This window comes from Sinohyriopsis cumingii, chromosome 4 (assembly GCF_028554795.1).
Source record: "Sinohyriopsis cumingii isolate HCF-2022 chromosome 4, ASM2855479v2, whole genome shotgun sequence".
NCBI classification, from domain to species: Eukaryota; Metazoa; Mollusca; class Bivalvia; order Unionida; family Unionidae; genus Sinohyriopsis; species Sinohyriopsis cumingii.
In genome coordinates, this window is record NC_142964.1 from 85,924,739 (window position 1) to 85,942,029 (window position 17,291).

The 17,291-nt window shown below is 34.4% G+C and overlaps 1 protein-coding gene across 2 annotated transcripts in view; it reads right to left on the reverse strand.

Moving 5' to 3' along the window:
* The window catches only part of LOC149801591 (NBAS subunit of NRZ tethering complex-like), a 249,282-nt gene that overhangs the window by 22,045 nt on the left and 209,946 nt on the right, over window positions 1-17,291 (reverse strand). The window contains exons 56-59 of one of the 2 annotated variants that reach the window (XM_089955838.1): window positions 16,833-16,975; window positions 14,181-14,307; window positions 8,439-8,567; window positions 716-5,500 (exon numbers count right to left, since the gene is read on the reverse strand). In XM_089955838.1, coding sequence (XP_089811964.1) covers window positions 5,219-5,500; window positions 8,439-8,567; window positions 14,181-14,307; window positions 16,833-16,975 — 681 coding nt within the window. In that variant the 3' untranslated portion in view covers window positions 716-5,218. Of the gene's footprint in view, window positions 1-715; window positions 5,501-8,438; window positions 8,568-14,180; window positions 14,308-16,832; window positions 16,976-17,291 lie in introns of those variants that run through there. The other variant, XM_089955839.1, reaches the window with a different exon arrangement.

Consider the following 17,291-nt stretch of genomic DNA (forward strand, 5'->3'; position numbering starts at 1 on the left):
ACAGGGTTCTTGGTCAACCTCAAAAAGCCTTAAATTTATCTGTTAGCCTAAAAACCTTAAATTGGCCTCAAAATTTAACCTTGATGTTAACCTAAGGCCTTAAAAATCTGCCATGGATTGTTTTCTTTAAAGTATATGTGTGTCATGCGAATCTAAATGTAAATGCAGCAATTTCAAGCAAGAAGCAGTATTTGGATTAGTACAATTGGTATTGTTAAATGATAGCTTCTGATACAGCGTATGTTACTGATGACATTGGCGAGTCAGACACATTTCCAAAACCAGTTGCTTTCCAAACTAGAATATTTTTGGATTGCCAAAGATAAAGCTTACTTGGATTGGTTTTTAAAGATGCTTAAAAGTGTTATGGTAAAGTTCTGTTACATAAATATAAATGTATGTATAGAAATTTCAAGCAAGAAGCAATATTTGGAATAGTACAGTTGGTATTAAATGATGGCTTCCAATATATAGAGGAGGCTTAAGTTTTCACACTACTGCTGACAGTAAGACATGCTTTTAAAACAAGTGTCTTTAAAATTAAAAATATTTTTGGATTGCCAAAAATGAAGCATATTTTTGAAAAGACGCACTTTGACAAGAAGACATTTAGTGTGAGGTGGCAAGGCAAATTGCTATAAAGTGAGATGCTGAAGGTGATAAACAGCAAATCATAGAAAAGGCAGTGAGAGAATCCATGGGAATCAAGAAATAATTCGAGTTAAGCAGAAATCTTATATCAGATATCTGCATTTTTATTTTTTTAGCTGCATAAATTGTCAACATGTAGCTGATTATGAGCATAATTTTAATCGAAAGTGGTTGATTTAAAATTTACAGTATACATCAAACCAGTTTACTATACAAGATTTGAATCCCAGACCATCATTATGCTATAATTTTTTGGTCATACATTTTAAAACAAACAAGAAAAAATCATAGAACCAGGCAGTAATTATTAATACTTTGTCCCCACTCTGCCGACCATGTCAACAAGAGTTGTTTTGTTTCTGGAGTTGCATAAAATCGGGGATAGCTTGTTATCCATAATGCATGATAAAATTCGCAGAGACTTGACAGTGAATACAACAAGATAATAGAATTTAGTAATTTTTGTGCAGGTAGGGGAACTTTAAAAATTGCTATAATGCCATTAAGAATATCGAATGAGCCATCAAATTTTATGCCTTGCTGCTGCTACGAACCTTGGATCAATGACTTTGGCCTTTTGGATGCATAATATGTTTCAAGGCTGACAAAAATCAAAACTGAACCATACTGCACAATCCAGCTGGATTTGGAGATAGTAATTCTGGGAAAGGTTGTTAAACATTACAAAGAAAATAGGCTTTATTCAGATTATTATTTTATTTTAAAGTTTTTAACCGTGATGACACTGGATAACATGCTCAACTCATGATGGGTGCAGGTTAAAATCCTGTCCAGACCAGATGGGGTCAGCTGCTGTAGTGTGTCTTTGGAAAGGAAACTCCACTCCAAATTCCTCTGCATAATATATCCTTTCATATTTGTATGTGCCAGTAAGCACACAACAATCAGCTGATCAATCTTTTTCTACAGAAATACAGCTCTTAAGATGTCGCATAGAAGGAGGATTTACAAAAGCTGACAGGATAACCAAAAATTGTCCTTAAAAGTACAAAAAATAAACTTGGGCAAGAAACAAAATAGTCCATTTATTGCACAAGGATGCATCCTCTCCATACTTTTCTCAGCTGAACCATGTCTCATAAAATATGTATGTTACTCAAGTAAAATCATATTAACACAACAACAAAAAAATGAGATACTGTAACCTGTCTTGACCAACATCTCCATAAAGTAAACCTACCTAATCATATACAGATGTACAAAGTAATAGGCTGAGTATGGAGGGATATGAAATCAAATGGAAAGACAAAAAAACTTTTGATAAAAGTAAGTAGCCATTATCCTGTTTGTATTGCATATAAAGTAAAGAGTAAGGATAAATGTGATCTCTTGCACATCTTTCAAACAATTCAATATTGACCATTTTTCATCTAATTTAGCAAAATCCAACTTCTTTTGAAGCACTTGAATCTTGGACACTATTATGAAGCCTGTTTTAGATCCATTAAAAAGAAACCTTTGTGGTTCAAGGATTGGCACCACTACAAACTGGTGTAACATGTACTGCATTGATCAAGTCTGCTAAAAGAAATTATGATAAAACGTTGGCTGAAATGCAAAGTCTAAATAATATGAGGAAAATTCTCAAGGAATTTTCTCCAAATAAATGGAGCAAAATTACCAATTAGCTAACAATTGATTAATAATAACAAGCGATGATATGCATGAAATTGTTAACATGTCCACTGAGCAGTTCATTGATGTAACAACTAGAATTTACAATATCAGTTGCATTCAAAATTTAGCAAATTCAGGCACTGTCACCCCACAAAAAGTTAAAATAATGGGGCCAATCTGGAAAAAAAGTCATGGTCATAGTTGGAGCCTTTCAATAGGTCATACAAGATGTAATTAAAAATGAAAGCAAAAGAAGAGTGTTATCATGTATCTCATTATTTAGCTAGTGTTAAAATACTAAATGGAAAATCCATGTTTCTTTGTTTACCTTCTGTTTTACACTTATTTTTATATGCTTGCCAGTGAGCTCTAACCAGGAATATCTCATAGTTGGCAGTCCTTACTGATCCTGCTGCCCAAAATAGTCTAAATGGCAGCCCATACTATCACTGTAGCAAATATAAAAGTTTAAATGGCAGCCCATACTGACACTGTTGCACAGATTAGAGTCTAAATGTTTTTTTTTCTTTCTCAGTATATTTACTCTGATGCATTTTTTCCTACAGAGTAAAATTCCTGGCACATTTAGTGGGGTTTTTTCTTCAAATTCTGATCACTGCCATTTTAATTCTTTGAAAAGTAATTTATATGAGAAATACAGAAGTCGAACTAAGGGTGCAATTTTGTTAAACAGCATTAATCTAATCACATTCAGCCTAATGTGGTTAGTCAGATTCATATCATTAAGAAACTTAACTGGTAGGTCAAACAGATTTGGCATTCCATGGCTACCATTGCTCTTCAACCGAAACGTAGTCAACAATAGCAACCCTGTACAGGTAAATTCTACACGATTCAGGAAAAATCTTCACCCAATCCTGATTTTTTAATCTGATTATGTTGATACAGAAAAAACAAAAGTGTGCACACAATTTTCAATTTTTGCAGGATTTTCTTAGTCATCCATCAAAGATGCAATCCAGCAATTTATCCAAAACTAATGTAAATAATAATAAGGTACAAGATTTTATTCTTTCAAAAATTCCAGAAAATGTAAAGTTCCATTTATGTCATAGGTAGATGTATAAAGTGAACTGTTAAATTAAATTCTAAGAAATCAACCAGAGTAGTTCATTCATCATAAATATATATATATGCTGATATTATTTCTAGATCTATAAATAATCAAAGTATTACCAAGGAAATTTTCCCATCTCACCTGAAGGCAGCTAATATAAAGCTGAATAAAAATCAAATACAGAACATTAACAGGGCTAAAAATTAGCCTGAAGCTAGTAACTTTCCATTTGAACTAATATTTTTCATAATTTCAATTCCAAGACTAGGAATTTTGTCAATCTACCAGTCCTTCTGGCTACATAGAAATTTATGTTCAAGTTTTGGCCTGCAATATCACTTCTGCAAACCATACAAAAACTATTTCAAAGGCAAGTTTCCAAACATTTATATGATTACCTTTTAAAATACCATTTAACTGACCCCTTCCTGTCTCAATTTAGATGGAACAAAAACCATCCACTTGCACTAACAAAACTCAATGAATGGGTGCTTGCTATGGACAATGGAGACTTTGTTGCAACTAAATACCTCGATTTTAAGAATGCTTTTCATTTAGTTAGCCACAAAATACTTCCATGAAAACTTTACAAGTACAGATGTTCTCACTTGTCCCTATCATTAGTTAAGTTATACCTCCCAGACAGAAATCAACAAGTTGTTATTGGTAACATTAAATTATAGCTGATGTCCCTCAACATAGGAATTCCTAAGGAATCTATTTTGGGGCTGTTGAACTTCTAAAGGGATCTATTTTGCAGCCCCTAATATTCATAATTCACATTATTCCTAAATGAGTACAACATTCAAAAACATAATTATATGCCGATGACACTACATTGCAAAGTTTGATTCTAATATTAAAACTTTGAACGAAAAATTGCGTGAAGATTTCGGTCAAGCTTAAGCAGATATAATCCAACAAAATCCCGGGCAATTTTACTTGGAACTGGGGAATGATTAGCAATTAACAAATCCAAAAAGATAATACAACTGAAAATGTTGACAAAGAAAAACTTTGGGGTTCATGTTAATGAGTATAGTCTGGTGTAACTAAGTGAACCGGTTTGTTCTGTAGTATGATCAAGAATGTATCTTTTAAAGAGGATAAAGTTTTCAACCATCCAATTATTGGAAGTTATTTTAAAATGTATTCTTCCTCTTTTGGACTACTGCTGCCCAATTTGAGGAAACACAACTGATAGTAACAGTGAAAGGATCCAACAGCTTCAAAAAAGGATAAAAATTATTCTAAATTCACTATTTAATACACCTAAATTTGAATTGAATTGAAATGGTTGATATTTGAAAACTACAAGTCTATATTATTGTTCAAAGACAAAAATAAAGTGACCTAAACTGAAATAAATTACAAATGATCATTGCAAAACACCAATGCCAAAAACAAAGACTTTTAAAAACTCATTTGTTTACAGTGGTGCTATTGTCAGTTTTCCATTCAGATATTGAAATACTCATGCCATATACCATGTGCTTTTATACCTGATGTATTTAACCATGCTTTATAAATATATTTTTGTATTCACAATAGTTTGTTCATCCTGAGGTCCTCAGAGGAGAATAATGTATTAAAACTGTTACCATAAAAAAAAAATTAAGTACAGTAGTATTATTGCAGACAATAGCATTTATGAACTCTTTTTAAAATTCCAATTTAGTACTTGGCCTCTACACAACAATACCTTTCTTGACAGAACACATTTTTTCCCTTGGTATCATTTGTAGTCTGGCTTCACTATATGTTAAACCTTGGCAATCCAGTCATGTAAATATGTATACATAATTTTTTTTTTAAACTCTTGAATCACAAAAGTCTTAATCTAAATGTACATCATTTAAACCATTTTCCTAATGCCCCAAGGGCACTGCCAAAGGTCTGCAACATTGAGTGAGTTGATCTAGTCTGGAGAAGCAGACTACCTGCTTCAGCTTCCAACCCCGCCCCAAGCAGCTGATTGGCTACTGCTTCTGCTGACAGGTAGTCAGGTGACCCAGCTGGATCCTGATTGGCTAATACATGCTTGACTAAGTTTGGGTAATATCCAGTGTCTACTAGTGGTGGCACTAATTTGTTCTTTAGTACAAGATTGAACAAATCTTCATCTTCATAAATCTGAAGAAAAAAAATAGGAACATTATTGAATAATCTTTCAAGTGTCTATCATCTGACTCTACATCCCCATTTGTTTGTACCCCCCTACCGATTTCAAAAACGAGAAAGTTTAATGTGATAAAATGTGCACAGAACTAAGTCAATTGAATCACTGATTTATAATTTCTAACCTGACTGTGACCAGTATGGCACTAATGCTGGCATCCCCTGCACCATTTCATGCTTAACGGACTTTCCATACTAACACGGCACCATATTGCGTACACTATAGGCTAGTTTATTTCTATCAGAAAACATCATGACATAGTTCATCCTGTTTGGCAACTGCTGAATAATTGCGTAAATTACATAACGTTGAGAGTTTGGAATTATATCTCTGCATATATGAACAAAGAAATTAAACTGCTTGTTAAATCCACATGAAGAGCAAATTTGTAGTTGTCATTATTTTCCTTTGCTTGATTCGACATTGTAAATATCGGAAGCAGACGACTTATGTATGTACATCTGTAGTCGTGATGCACCCCTTTGCTGAAAATGGACTTATCCAGAAACTGGAAATGGATCCGAGCATGTCCGTCTATTACACTGAAAACTTCTGTTAAGCATGAAATGTGCATAAGATGACCGGTGTTAGGGACACTCTACTCAGAGTCAGGTTAGAAACTATAAATCAATGAATGAATTGACTAAGTTCCTTGCACTTTTTGTCACATTAAAGGTTTCCATTATTTAAATAGGTAGGGGGGTACAAACAAATGGGTTATAGAAGCATTTGGGATTGGGCTCCATCTTATCATGGTAAGCAAAGAAGGCCTCCTTTATAGATGACTTTGATTTTGTTTTCTGCTAGAGTTTTACAAATCTTAAGCTCATGGCAGGTCTTGTGCAGCATTTAACTGAATGATTATTCTACTGTACTGATTCTCAGAAAAAAATTCAAAATGTGAGAGCACCAGGACATCAAACCATGAGATTTACAAATTTTGATCAGTTGGCTTCGAAACCAGCAGATTTATTATGGATGTAAATTTATGTACTTTGAGGGGACTGAAGAAAGAGTGCATACTTTCCATAATATGTATTCTCTCATAAGTATAATAAAGTAGCAAGTTTTGGACATGAATCAGTTTCTTGTGGATAATATTATAATAATAATATTAATAACTAATTAATATAAGTCAGTGTATTGTCAAATAAATGAAAAATAAAGAATTGTTCATTCACCGATGACATTCACTGGGATTAAGTTTCACACTTAGCAAGTTCTCAGAAGTTTTCTGGAATGATTTTGCATTTTGTGAAAAATTGAGAATGCTGTCTAAATCAGCATTAGAATGTGGCAATGACAAATAACCATGCTCAGCTTGCAAAGAAGTTTAAACTTCATTTTTCCTGTGGCTGCTCTCCAATATTCATCCAAGATAAGGTCACTCCAAAGAGGAAATTCCTGAGTTGGACTTAGATGTATTTCTGAGCCTCATAAATCAAAGCCAGTGTTTTCTTGTTAGCATTGGGAGAAAGCACATGTTTCAGCAGTTTGACATGAATCAAATTAAAAAATATACGAGTTGCCATGACATAGTCCTCTAAAGCATTACAAACAACGCAATTACAATTAAACAATAAAAAAATCAAAACACTTTCTCAAGTGTTTCTGCCAAAATAAATTTTTGTGTCAGCTTCTCTTTTTTATCTCAACTTTCTCAACGATCAGCAAATTTTCTTCCAAAGACTCAAAAGCCATTACAGACCACCTCTGATCCCTTTATTATTTATAACACATAATAAACTATTTCACATTTGGTCTTAAATTCTCCATGTTACAACAATAAGGTAATCAATTAACAGCTTGTTATGTATACATTTAAGCCTTTTTAATCCAATTACTCAGCCAAACATCTTTGCACTGTTCATTGTGCTATAACATTTCTGATCAACGGTAGACTGGTTCCCACTGGTTTCTCTAATGTGAGGATAAAACATGTGAAACATTTTATTTTTCTGTAAAATGTTTTATTTTTCAGAAGTAGTATATTTCAACAATAAAACTGTATGTTTGGTAGATGGCCTTTAAAATGGTCCTACTGCTAGCAGAATCACATGTATAAATAGCATCTATTGCATCTTTAAATGTATGGCTTACAGCAACCACAAAATTCACAAAACATAGCACCCAGAATAAACACCAAATTCACTGTACTTTTTGCTCCCTCTAGAACTTATAAATACACTTTACAGATTTGATTGGGAAAAATCCTGTAAATCTCTACAGAAACAGTTGATGTCACATTATATTTATATGCTTTTACTATGCTTCAGCTAATATTTTTTCAGACATGAATTATCTTGTGGAGGTAACAATCTTGCCAGTTGCTTTTGTCCAGAATGACAGATTTATTGATAATATAAATCAATACTTTTGTACTAAATATAGAAATTCTAGGCATAAGTAGAGCCTGGATAGCTCTTCAAATCTGGGCATAAGCAGAGCCTGGATAGCTCTTCAAATCTGGGCATAAGCAGAGCCTGGATAGCACTTCAAATCTGGGCATAAGCAGAGCCTGGGTAGCACTTCAAATCTGGGCATAAGTAGAGCCTGGATAGCACTTCAAATCTGGGCATAAGAAGAGCCTGGATAGCACTTCAAATCTGGGCATAAGCAGAGCCTGGATAGCACTTTTGAACTTCTTTAGTCCTGCATGAGTATGTGTTACTTATAGGTCAATCATTTAATCTGGGTTCTCTGGTTCCCTCCACTTCAAAGACCACAAAGCACCAATGTCTGAGCACTTAGGTAAGTGATATGCAAGTTAGCATTAAATAAAGTAGAAGAAATAAGTAACAACATTTACTATCTTTAATGTTCAGAATATTTTTATAATGTTAGTAATATTTAATTTTTGTGAAGTTTAGTAATTGGATAATGATGTATTACCTCAGCGTGTTGTCTAAGTTGTTGCATGGCATTTTCAAACAACTCTTGGTGTCCTGAAACCAGACAGAACTTGACACCCTCTAAAATGTAGCCCTCACTTAGCATGGAAGAGTACACAATCTTAACACACTGAAATTTACAAAATTATTCATTAGACTTAAGGATTTTTGTGTAACCCATCTAATATTCCAATCAATTTTCTCACAACTCAAACACTGTAAAAGTATAACATTCATATATATTTCATTAATTAGATGAATTTTGTGGATTTTTTTCTCTTCAGTATTTTGTCAGCTATAGCTAAAACGATCAACAGACTAAAACACAGACCAGTTTTATCCTACAGTTCTGATATGCACAAGGAATCCAAATACATGTATAAAGGAGAGAATATTTGTAGGCATGTAAACACTAATCCAAGTTACATCATGTCTAGAAAACATTTGCATTGATGCTAACTTTTTCATATAGGATGCTTTGTTGATAAGAAACCAATGTTTTCTTATAAACTATACTTCTTTGAGAATACTTACCCACTCATAATACCTTAAGAGAAAAAGTACCACCTCACAAAGCCAGCCATCCAAAGTTAAAAACTTGGTACAGGTATTTGTGCCAAATCCAAAGAATATCTCAGTTACTAATAGACCAGAAAGTATATTATGCTTGGGTAAGTATTCCTGATGATACATATTTGAGCAGAAAAAGTTGGTTTCTTCTTTAAATATGTTACCCAATCATAATACTTTACAAGAATAGGTAAGAGGTGGAGGGGGTTACATCCTCTTACTCTGGAGAGATCATCTCCAGTCCCCTAGGGTAAGTGAGGCAGTGTTTAGATATCCCGACTAGAAATGACTTAATCTGTCAGGGAACAGCTTCATAAAGGAACAATTTTCTCTTCCACAAATCCAGCATAAGTCATGAAGCTGCATCTTATGAAGCTGTCAAAGGACCTGCACCACAGCTATAGGTCCTACCAGATCAAGTTAAGCCATTTTTGATAAGAGATCTCAGACGTAAAAAGACCCTGGAGAATGTGGACTCCAATCTTCAACTCGTGGCATGGATAATGTCAGAGAACAGTTATGGTCAAGGGCTATACTTTTGGCAACTGCTTGAACCTTGTGAGCCAAAATGCATAATAATTTCATTGAACTGGTTATTTTTGACATGCAGAGCAAATAATCCACTTAATCCAGAATAAAAGGGTCTGTGTGGTTATATCATCAGTCCTTTTTGTGAGGTAAAAAGAGTGATCTCCCTTGACTCAATGGTTTCTGATATTTTAAAATGCCATTTCAAAGCTCATACTGGATCATGTAGGTAGTCTGGAGCTGAAGTGTCCAGCGTAGACAGGGATTTCACCACAAAAGTCTGGTTACCCATGGACTGGAACCTGTTCTTGGCAATGAAAGAGGGTACACTCACAAGGGAACTGACCGGTCTTGTCGGAAATGCATGTCATTTGGGTCCACTGATAAGGCATGTATTACGTTGAGTCTGCTTGCTATCATTCTTGCAGGTCTTGTATGAAAGGTGTCCACCAAGAAATGTATTGCTGGTTTTGCATGCTGACTGCCAAAGTATTGAGGAGGCAGGACTTGTATGATAGGTGAACTAATTAAGTTCTTGAGAGCAGTTCAAATGGTTTCTTGTTCAGCCAGGTTAATCCCCATGTAAAGTCCACTTGGGCATGGGTCTAGTGCCATTGGCCATGTGAAATCCGAACAAATAGAAGATCAGGCAGGTCTTTGTTTCATATGATATCCTCTGTTCTATGATGTCAGTGTGCTAGTGATGGTGAAATGGTAAGTTTAACTGTGATGGATGGTAACTGTTTCTCATCAAAAAACCTATTAAGTTAGCTATTGTGGTATGAATGTCTACATTGGAATAAAGTACTCTGGTGTGAACCAATGAGATTATATTCCATTGCTTTCTCCTACTGACCAGGTTGGTCCTGTATTTCCAATTTCAGTAATCAGGATGAAGAGACACTTGGATATTTTGGTTCCTGTATCACATTCAGATTCCATGGTGATAAGATCTGTATAAATTTGGCCATTCCAGTGTATAGGAAGCAGCAATTAGCTCGGTCCTTGGTCCCAGGATTGGTGTGACAATGACATTCCACCTTGTTACTAATGTTGGTTTGCCAGTCACCAATGACATCTTTTCAAAAACGGCATTATTTGATGATGCTGACATATAAATAATGATCCTTAGAGGGCCATATTCCTATGTCAGTCTGAAAAGGAAGGAGATTTGCTGTCCCAGTCCTCTGTTTCTGTATCCATAGTGATAATGATTGCCAAAGGATGTGTGTGCAGAGGTATCGCTCATGCAAGTCCAATGTGCCTTCATGATGCAACCTTGAATGGTTGCTGATAGAGACAGTCCAATTGTCAAGGTTCAGTCACCACTTGGACCACATTATTCATTGTTATGAGAACCCAATACAGCAACCAAGAACTAAGATGTCTACTGCTGTAATTAGCGAAACTTAGCACTAAACTGGACATCATACTCATGAAGAGCCTGGCAGTTCTATGTGAAGTGTGGAACTGGACAGGTCTGTTTTCTGGTGGCTGATACTATATGATTGATAGTGATCAAGGCCCATTGCAATCAGTTATATGGCCAAGTCTGATCATGAAGGAACATGGCCATCTTGGCTGGCATGATGCATACATGCCATCCCCCCTAGGGGTATAAGCATAAATTATTGCTATTGTAAGTGGCAAAAAAGCATACTTTGGGTACAAAAAGTGTAATTTACTTGTTACATGCCAGAAATACAGCATGTATGAAAAAGACACTTTTATTAAAACCTGGTTCTGCAGCTGGTCAAAATTCTTGCCACAAAGGAAAATCCGTATGGATTAGAACCAAAATACAAACTTAAAATATGCTGAAAAATTATTTATATTCAGTACTCACTTCAACTAATCTACATGTGCAACTTTTGCTGAATGACCTTGAACTGGAATTCTGCAATGATCATGATCAGATACTCCGAGTGGTGTATTACATTACTCTTATATTCTTCATTTAAAGTTTGTAAAGTGGTGTTTTTTTGTCAATTTTTCTGTTCTGACATGTTTTTAAGTTTGAAACGATCCATTTGCTCCATAATATAACATCTACAACTCATGCGGTAAAATGTTTCACTTATATCTGGCACCATTTTCTTTAAAATGTATACTGGTTCACTAACTAACTTATCAATAAATAAATCTGTTCGGCACAGTTCACTTTTGAAGAAACCCATCTGTTTTCTTGGAAATGGGTCATATACAGTTGCTATAAAATAAGGAAAGTACTCTTATGATATTCTTACATGGCAGTAATCTTTTTAAGAATATTCTCAACTTTATATGAGTGGAATTATAGAGATGATAATAAAAATGACAAAAACAACTTTTTATTGCTTTATTTTTACTTTTTTTTAATGTCATAAAAAAGTGTAATCCATATACAGTCTAGCAGAAAACATAATTTGGTGAAAAAAAGCATTATGATTACGCCAAAAGTGTAATGGCTGGCATGTTTGATCCATGTATCAGTTCATAATTCTGATATGAGAGACTGTAACTGCTTGTTGCTGCTCTCCATCTCACAGCCCTTGCATGTAATCAGATGCACTCATCCCTGGAACTTACTCATGGCAGATGAGCTAATAATGCAAGGAAGTGTCAAGGTTCATTGAAGCTTGGTGCCCGGATGTTAAGAATACCTTAATATAGAAAATTCACCTTTATGTACCCATTCATAGTAGAATTACATAAATGAGTTTTCTATCAGCATTAGAAACTTGCATGTACATAAAAATAATTTTCGCCCATACTTACTGTAAAGTCGCATAGGCTACCACTGTTTGTACCTAAATAGGTTATGATGCGAAAGTATTTGAAAACTGAAGAGGCAAAACTTGGCATAGGAAGAGAAAAAGTTGGAAATATAAATGGAGTATACTTTCTTTAGAAGTGAAAAACCTCCAACAACAACTTGTAATGGTATATCTTCCAAGTATAATCTGGCTTTTGCAAAGTCTCTCAGAAGAGCATGCTTCTTGGCACGAGCAGAAGTAGTAACTGAGATATTCTTGGGATTTGGCACCAATACCTGTACCAAGGGGAGATCACTCTGTCCGATCGCCACATAAATGGGCAGAAAAATTTTAGCTTTTTAGCTAAAGTATTTTTTTTTACCTGGGAGGGCCTGATTTGCAAGGTAGTAGTAGTTCTCTTAAGGTATCATGTGTGGGTAACATAAGGAAGAATGAAAATATGTATAATTACATATCCTTTGAAGGGATTAAAGAAGAACGTAAATATACAGTCCCTTGAAGGGATTAAGGAAGAATGTAAATATACAGTCCCTTGAAGGGATTAAGGAAAAATGTAAATATAAAGTCCCTTGAAGGGATTAAGGAAGAATGTAAATATAAAGTCCCTTGAAGGGATTAAGGAAGAATGTAAATATAAAGTCCCTTGAAGGGATTAAGGAAGAATGTAAATATAGTCCTGTTATGTATATTTGATTTTATTTATATTTGATTTAATTTAATTGTTTGTTTTAAATTAATTATTCCATTACATGCTATTGTAATGTAACTTTGGATTTGACATTTTCCAGAAATTCAGTTCAATTCAATTTGACCAGACTGTTTTTTGTAAACAACTAATAATAGAAACTTTGTATCTAATGCTGACATAGTTCTTGACCTTGAGTCAGAATCAGTAAGAGTTGAAGTAAACAATTTTTTAAAATCTTTTTTATTTTTTATTCTTTTTCATAGCAAGATTCATAAAATGAAATTGAGGCCATACTTGGAGTATGTGACAAATAACATGTATCAGTTAGGTTTTTCCAGAGGATTGACCCAAATCGGGGCATCTGTTTTGTGCCGTAGCTAGATTTATTACTGATGTTTTGAAAAAGAATAGTCATTACTTGCCTTAACACTAGAGATGTCCAGGTGTTTTATGTTGTGACCAGTTTTTGGGGCTAATTATTTTATTTTCTTTAAATTATTTGGATTCAAGAGGTTATTTTTCCTTGGAAACATTTGTGCTCTTAATTAATTCTTGGGCAAGGACAGTTATCAAAATTTACACAGAATTCAAAAACTGGAATATTATTTTCTGTTATTCAATAAAACTGTTGACACATCAGTATGACACTGACCACAGCATACATCTTTACCTTCCATTTTGGATTTCATCAGGATTAAATTAGGAATTTTTATTAATAGGACTTCTATTTTTTAATTTTTGGATTATTTTTGGATTTGATTCAGAAAACCGTCAAGTTTTTATCTCTCATTTTTACCTTGTTTTTCTATGGAAATAAATTATTTATTAAATTTTACAAAGCTTATTGTCTTCACTCTTTTCCTGTTGAAAGAGCCTAAACATGTAACAGTCCCTTACTCCCTTGAAAGGACAGATGCTCTACTGACTAAGAAGAATGAACCAGTCATCAAAATTATTAGATGATGGGCACCCTTAATGATCTTATGTGATTTACTATTACTTTTATCACCCTAGTAAAGGCCCTGGGCAATGAAAGATCATGAAGCTTAAAGAACTCCTTGCCAGAAAAGGTATGCAAAAATTACAAAACTTTTACAACTTTAGTCACAGGAGTGATATATACTAGCTTCTGTTGGCTTGTTTTTCAGCTACTGATTGGGAGCAGAGCAACAAAAGAGGAGATGGCAAATGCTTAAGCTACCTCAGCTGGGAGTATCTGAACAGGAAGGATCTTCTGCAGGGTGGGTGTTATCTTCTCCACTGTCTCTTTGTCCCTCGTGTCAATCATTGCACTGAACACCAATACCCAGGGATTTTCCTGTGGTGGTCTACAATAAAGTGGAGGGGTTGGTGTGAAATACATACCATAATATTCACCACATTCTGAAAAAGCAGACTTGCAGGATTGTGTTCAATATCGTCACACTTTAGCAGGAGATGGTTCTGTACAGTATATAAGTCTTCTTTAATTCTACCTCACTGAAACACTGTTCATGTAGCGACCACCTACAAGAGGGTTTACAGTTTTTGGATCTCCCCTAGGAAGCCTTGATGCTTAATGGTCACCTATACAAACCCTGAAGTTTACACTGACATCATTTTAAATGATTTTTTTAAAACCAAAGTTTATACATGAACATAATGCATTATCACTGCATTATATCATGTCATATCTAACTTCATAACATGATATTAAACAGATATCAGTTTTAAAATATGACAAAAGGGTTTATAAAGTACTACAGTGATGATCTTATATCATCAATTTTGATTATAACTTGCTCAGCACTATGCATGTGAAACTTGGTATCATAATTTCACTACAAGCTATGTTTGGTAAGTCATACCTGTCATAACTCAATGTGTCATGCTCAAAACACAATTTGTTATTCCTAACACCCTGACAGGTTTGTTTAGAAGAAAAGGAATCTTTACATAAAAGTACAAGCAAAAGCAATCACCTTAATAAATGCCTATATCGTAGATAATGCTAAAGAGTCCTGCTTAATGCTCAAGTAAAACTATCTCTGGGGCAGTTTATACAGTCAATTGTTATAGATGCAATTAAAAGGTAAGGCACATGGGTATAACAAAAAACACCATTTTATATATTACTTAACTGGCTGACAATAACTAGAGTTGTGCTAAGTCCTTTGAAGACTGCTCTTGGGAGAGTCTATTAGACTAAGTTGTGCAGGTAAAGTTCACCAAGCAGAACAAACCAATTCATTTGAAGTTGGTAAATCAATGTGATATGTATTGAAGAAAAAAGTTATTACATATCACTGCCTTGAATGAAAATGTACAAGCCATCTTTATTCAAGATTATTGTCAAGTTTGTTAACAGTGGCAACGTTTCATTGAAGTTGGATTTTACTCCAATAATAATATGCAAGATTAGCCAGAATAGTGTGAAGGTGTGATTCAAATTTTTAAGGGAAAAATGTTAAAACATAACTGTGGTTCAGGAAACATTGAGCCATCAGCAAAGCAAACAAAGCCCAGAAAAACTAACTTGAAAACTTCTGGTTGACGAGTTTGACTTTGTGAAGAACAGCAGCAAGGGGAAAACATTTAATTCTTTACACCTACTGCAAACACTATATCAACATTAGTCATTCTGGAGTGTATGTCGAATTAGGATAAACTAGAATATATTCAACAGGCTGCATTGAATATTCAGGTTATTTCCCTTTATTATTATTAATTATCTTAATCTTGTTAAAACACCAACTAATAATTGACCAATGCTTTCAAGGACAATTTTAGCCATCGAATAGATTGACTGAAAGATAATAACACACACATGCTCATGTTTACACATTTGATTTGTGTTGATAATGAGGTTGTGATAACACCTGTACTAGACAGATGTTTTTTTTTTTTTACTGCTGTATAATCTGTAAGGCATACAGTTTGAAAACATCCTCCTCACTTTCAATGAAATGGTTGGTCCCTAATGTGATGTACATTTTCTTTTTTTTCTACAAAAACAAGCATATTCAGTAGCCAAACTACATTTGATACAGTTCTGACACCTTGATGATGTTTCACAATGCCAATTTTACCAATTAGTTTCTGTTTGAAAGTGTATTAAATGCTTTAAAGAAAACAAATATGTTACTTTCTTTTATTCAGATCTGAATGTCCAATCATTTTCTACGGGGTCATGTAAAAAGTTAACTCATTCTCATTTGGATGATGTCACATTTTTTAGTTATGCATATTGACCCTATGAGGCCCTGAAACACTTTATGAGTCTCAATCCCCAGCCCCAATTTGGGAATGTGGCAGATATGGTCTATATAATACTGTAACTATAGACTGTTACTGTTCAACATTTCCATGCTTACATTTTAAAAACAATGCCAATTTATTAATGCAGCCATAATGATAAGCATCCATAATGTTGGCTAACTGTACATAGTGAAGAACTAATGATATTGTGACCTGTCACAGTGACCTTTTGACCTAAAACTGATAGGGCTCTTCCTTTCTCAACAATCAAGCTATTCACAAAGTTTGGTAACTGTAGATGGTACAAAACTCCAGTTATTTTACAGATATTAAATTGTTAACTTACTGACAAATAGATGGATGCATGGACAGACACCATTATAACATTTATATGCTCTGCCTTACAGCTGGAATATCAATAGAAGATAGAAATAGCAAGCAAGAACAACATATATTTATAACTGATCATATCTTCTGCATCAATCAATCAGTCAATAAATCATAATCATCAACATCATAGTAAGTGGACCATTGTCAATGTCATTGTTGTCATCATCATCATCACCACTATCATCATATCATCACTGTTCTCATCCTCATCACATAAATAACTCACCCTTTTGTCATGGAGTGAAGAGGCGGCCAGAGGCAAAGCAGCTGGCATAGAGACAAATACTGCTCAGAATTGACACTTTCCTTCAGTAGGTTCATGAACAATTTCTGCTTCCCTGCATCAGCAAGTACATCTGACTCTGTGACCTGTTGATAACAAGCACAGACTGTATGTAATCCCATGTGTCATGTTCACAGTACACCAATTATGTCTTTTGACGTGTAAGTTCTGACAGATGAATAGGTTAATAATGGGTTCAGATGGAACATCTCCGAGCCCAGTAGTCCTGAGTGTCAACCTACAGAGCAGTAATGAGTTCAGGAGGAAAGCAACAAAAAAACAGGAAGTACACAAAGATGAAAAAGAAATAAAGAAGCACAAGAAGTACAAAAAGAAAAACAAACACAAAAATAGAAACACAAGGAAGTAGAAACAAAAGAATAAGAAACAAAACACAAGAAC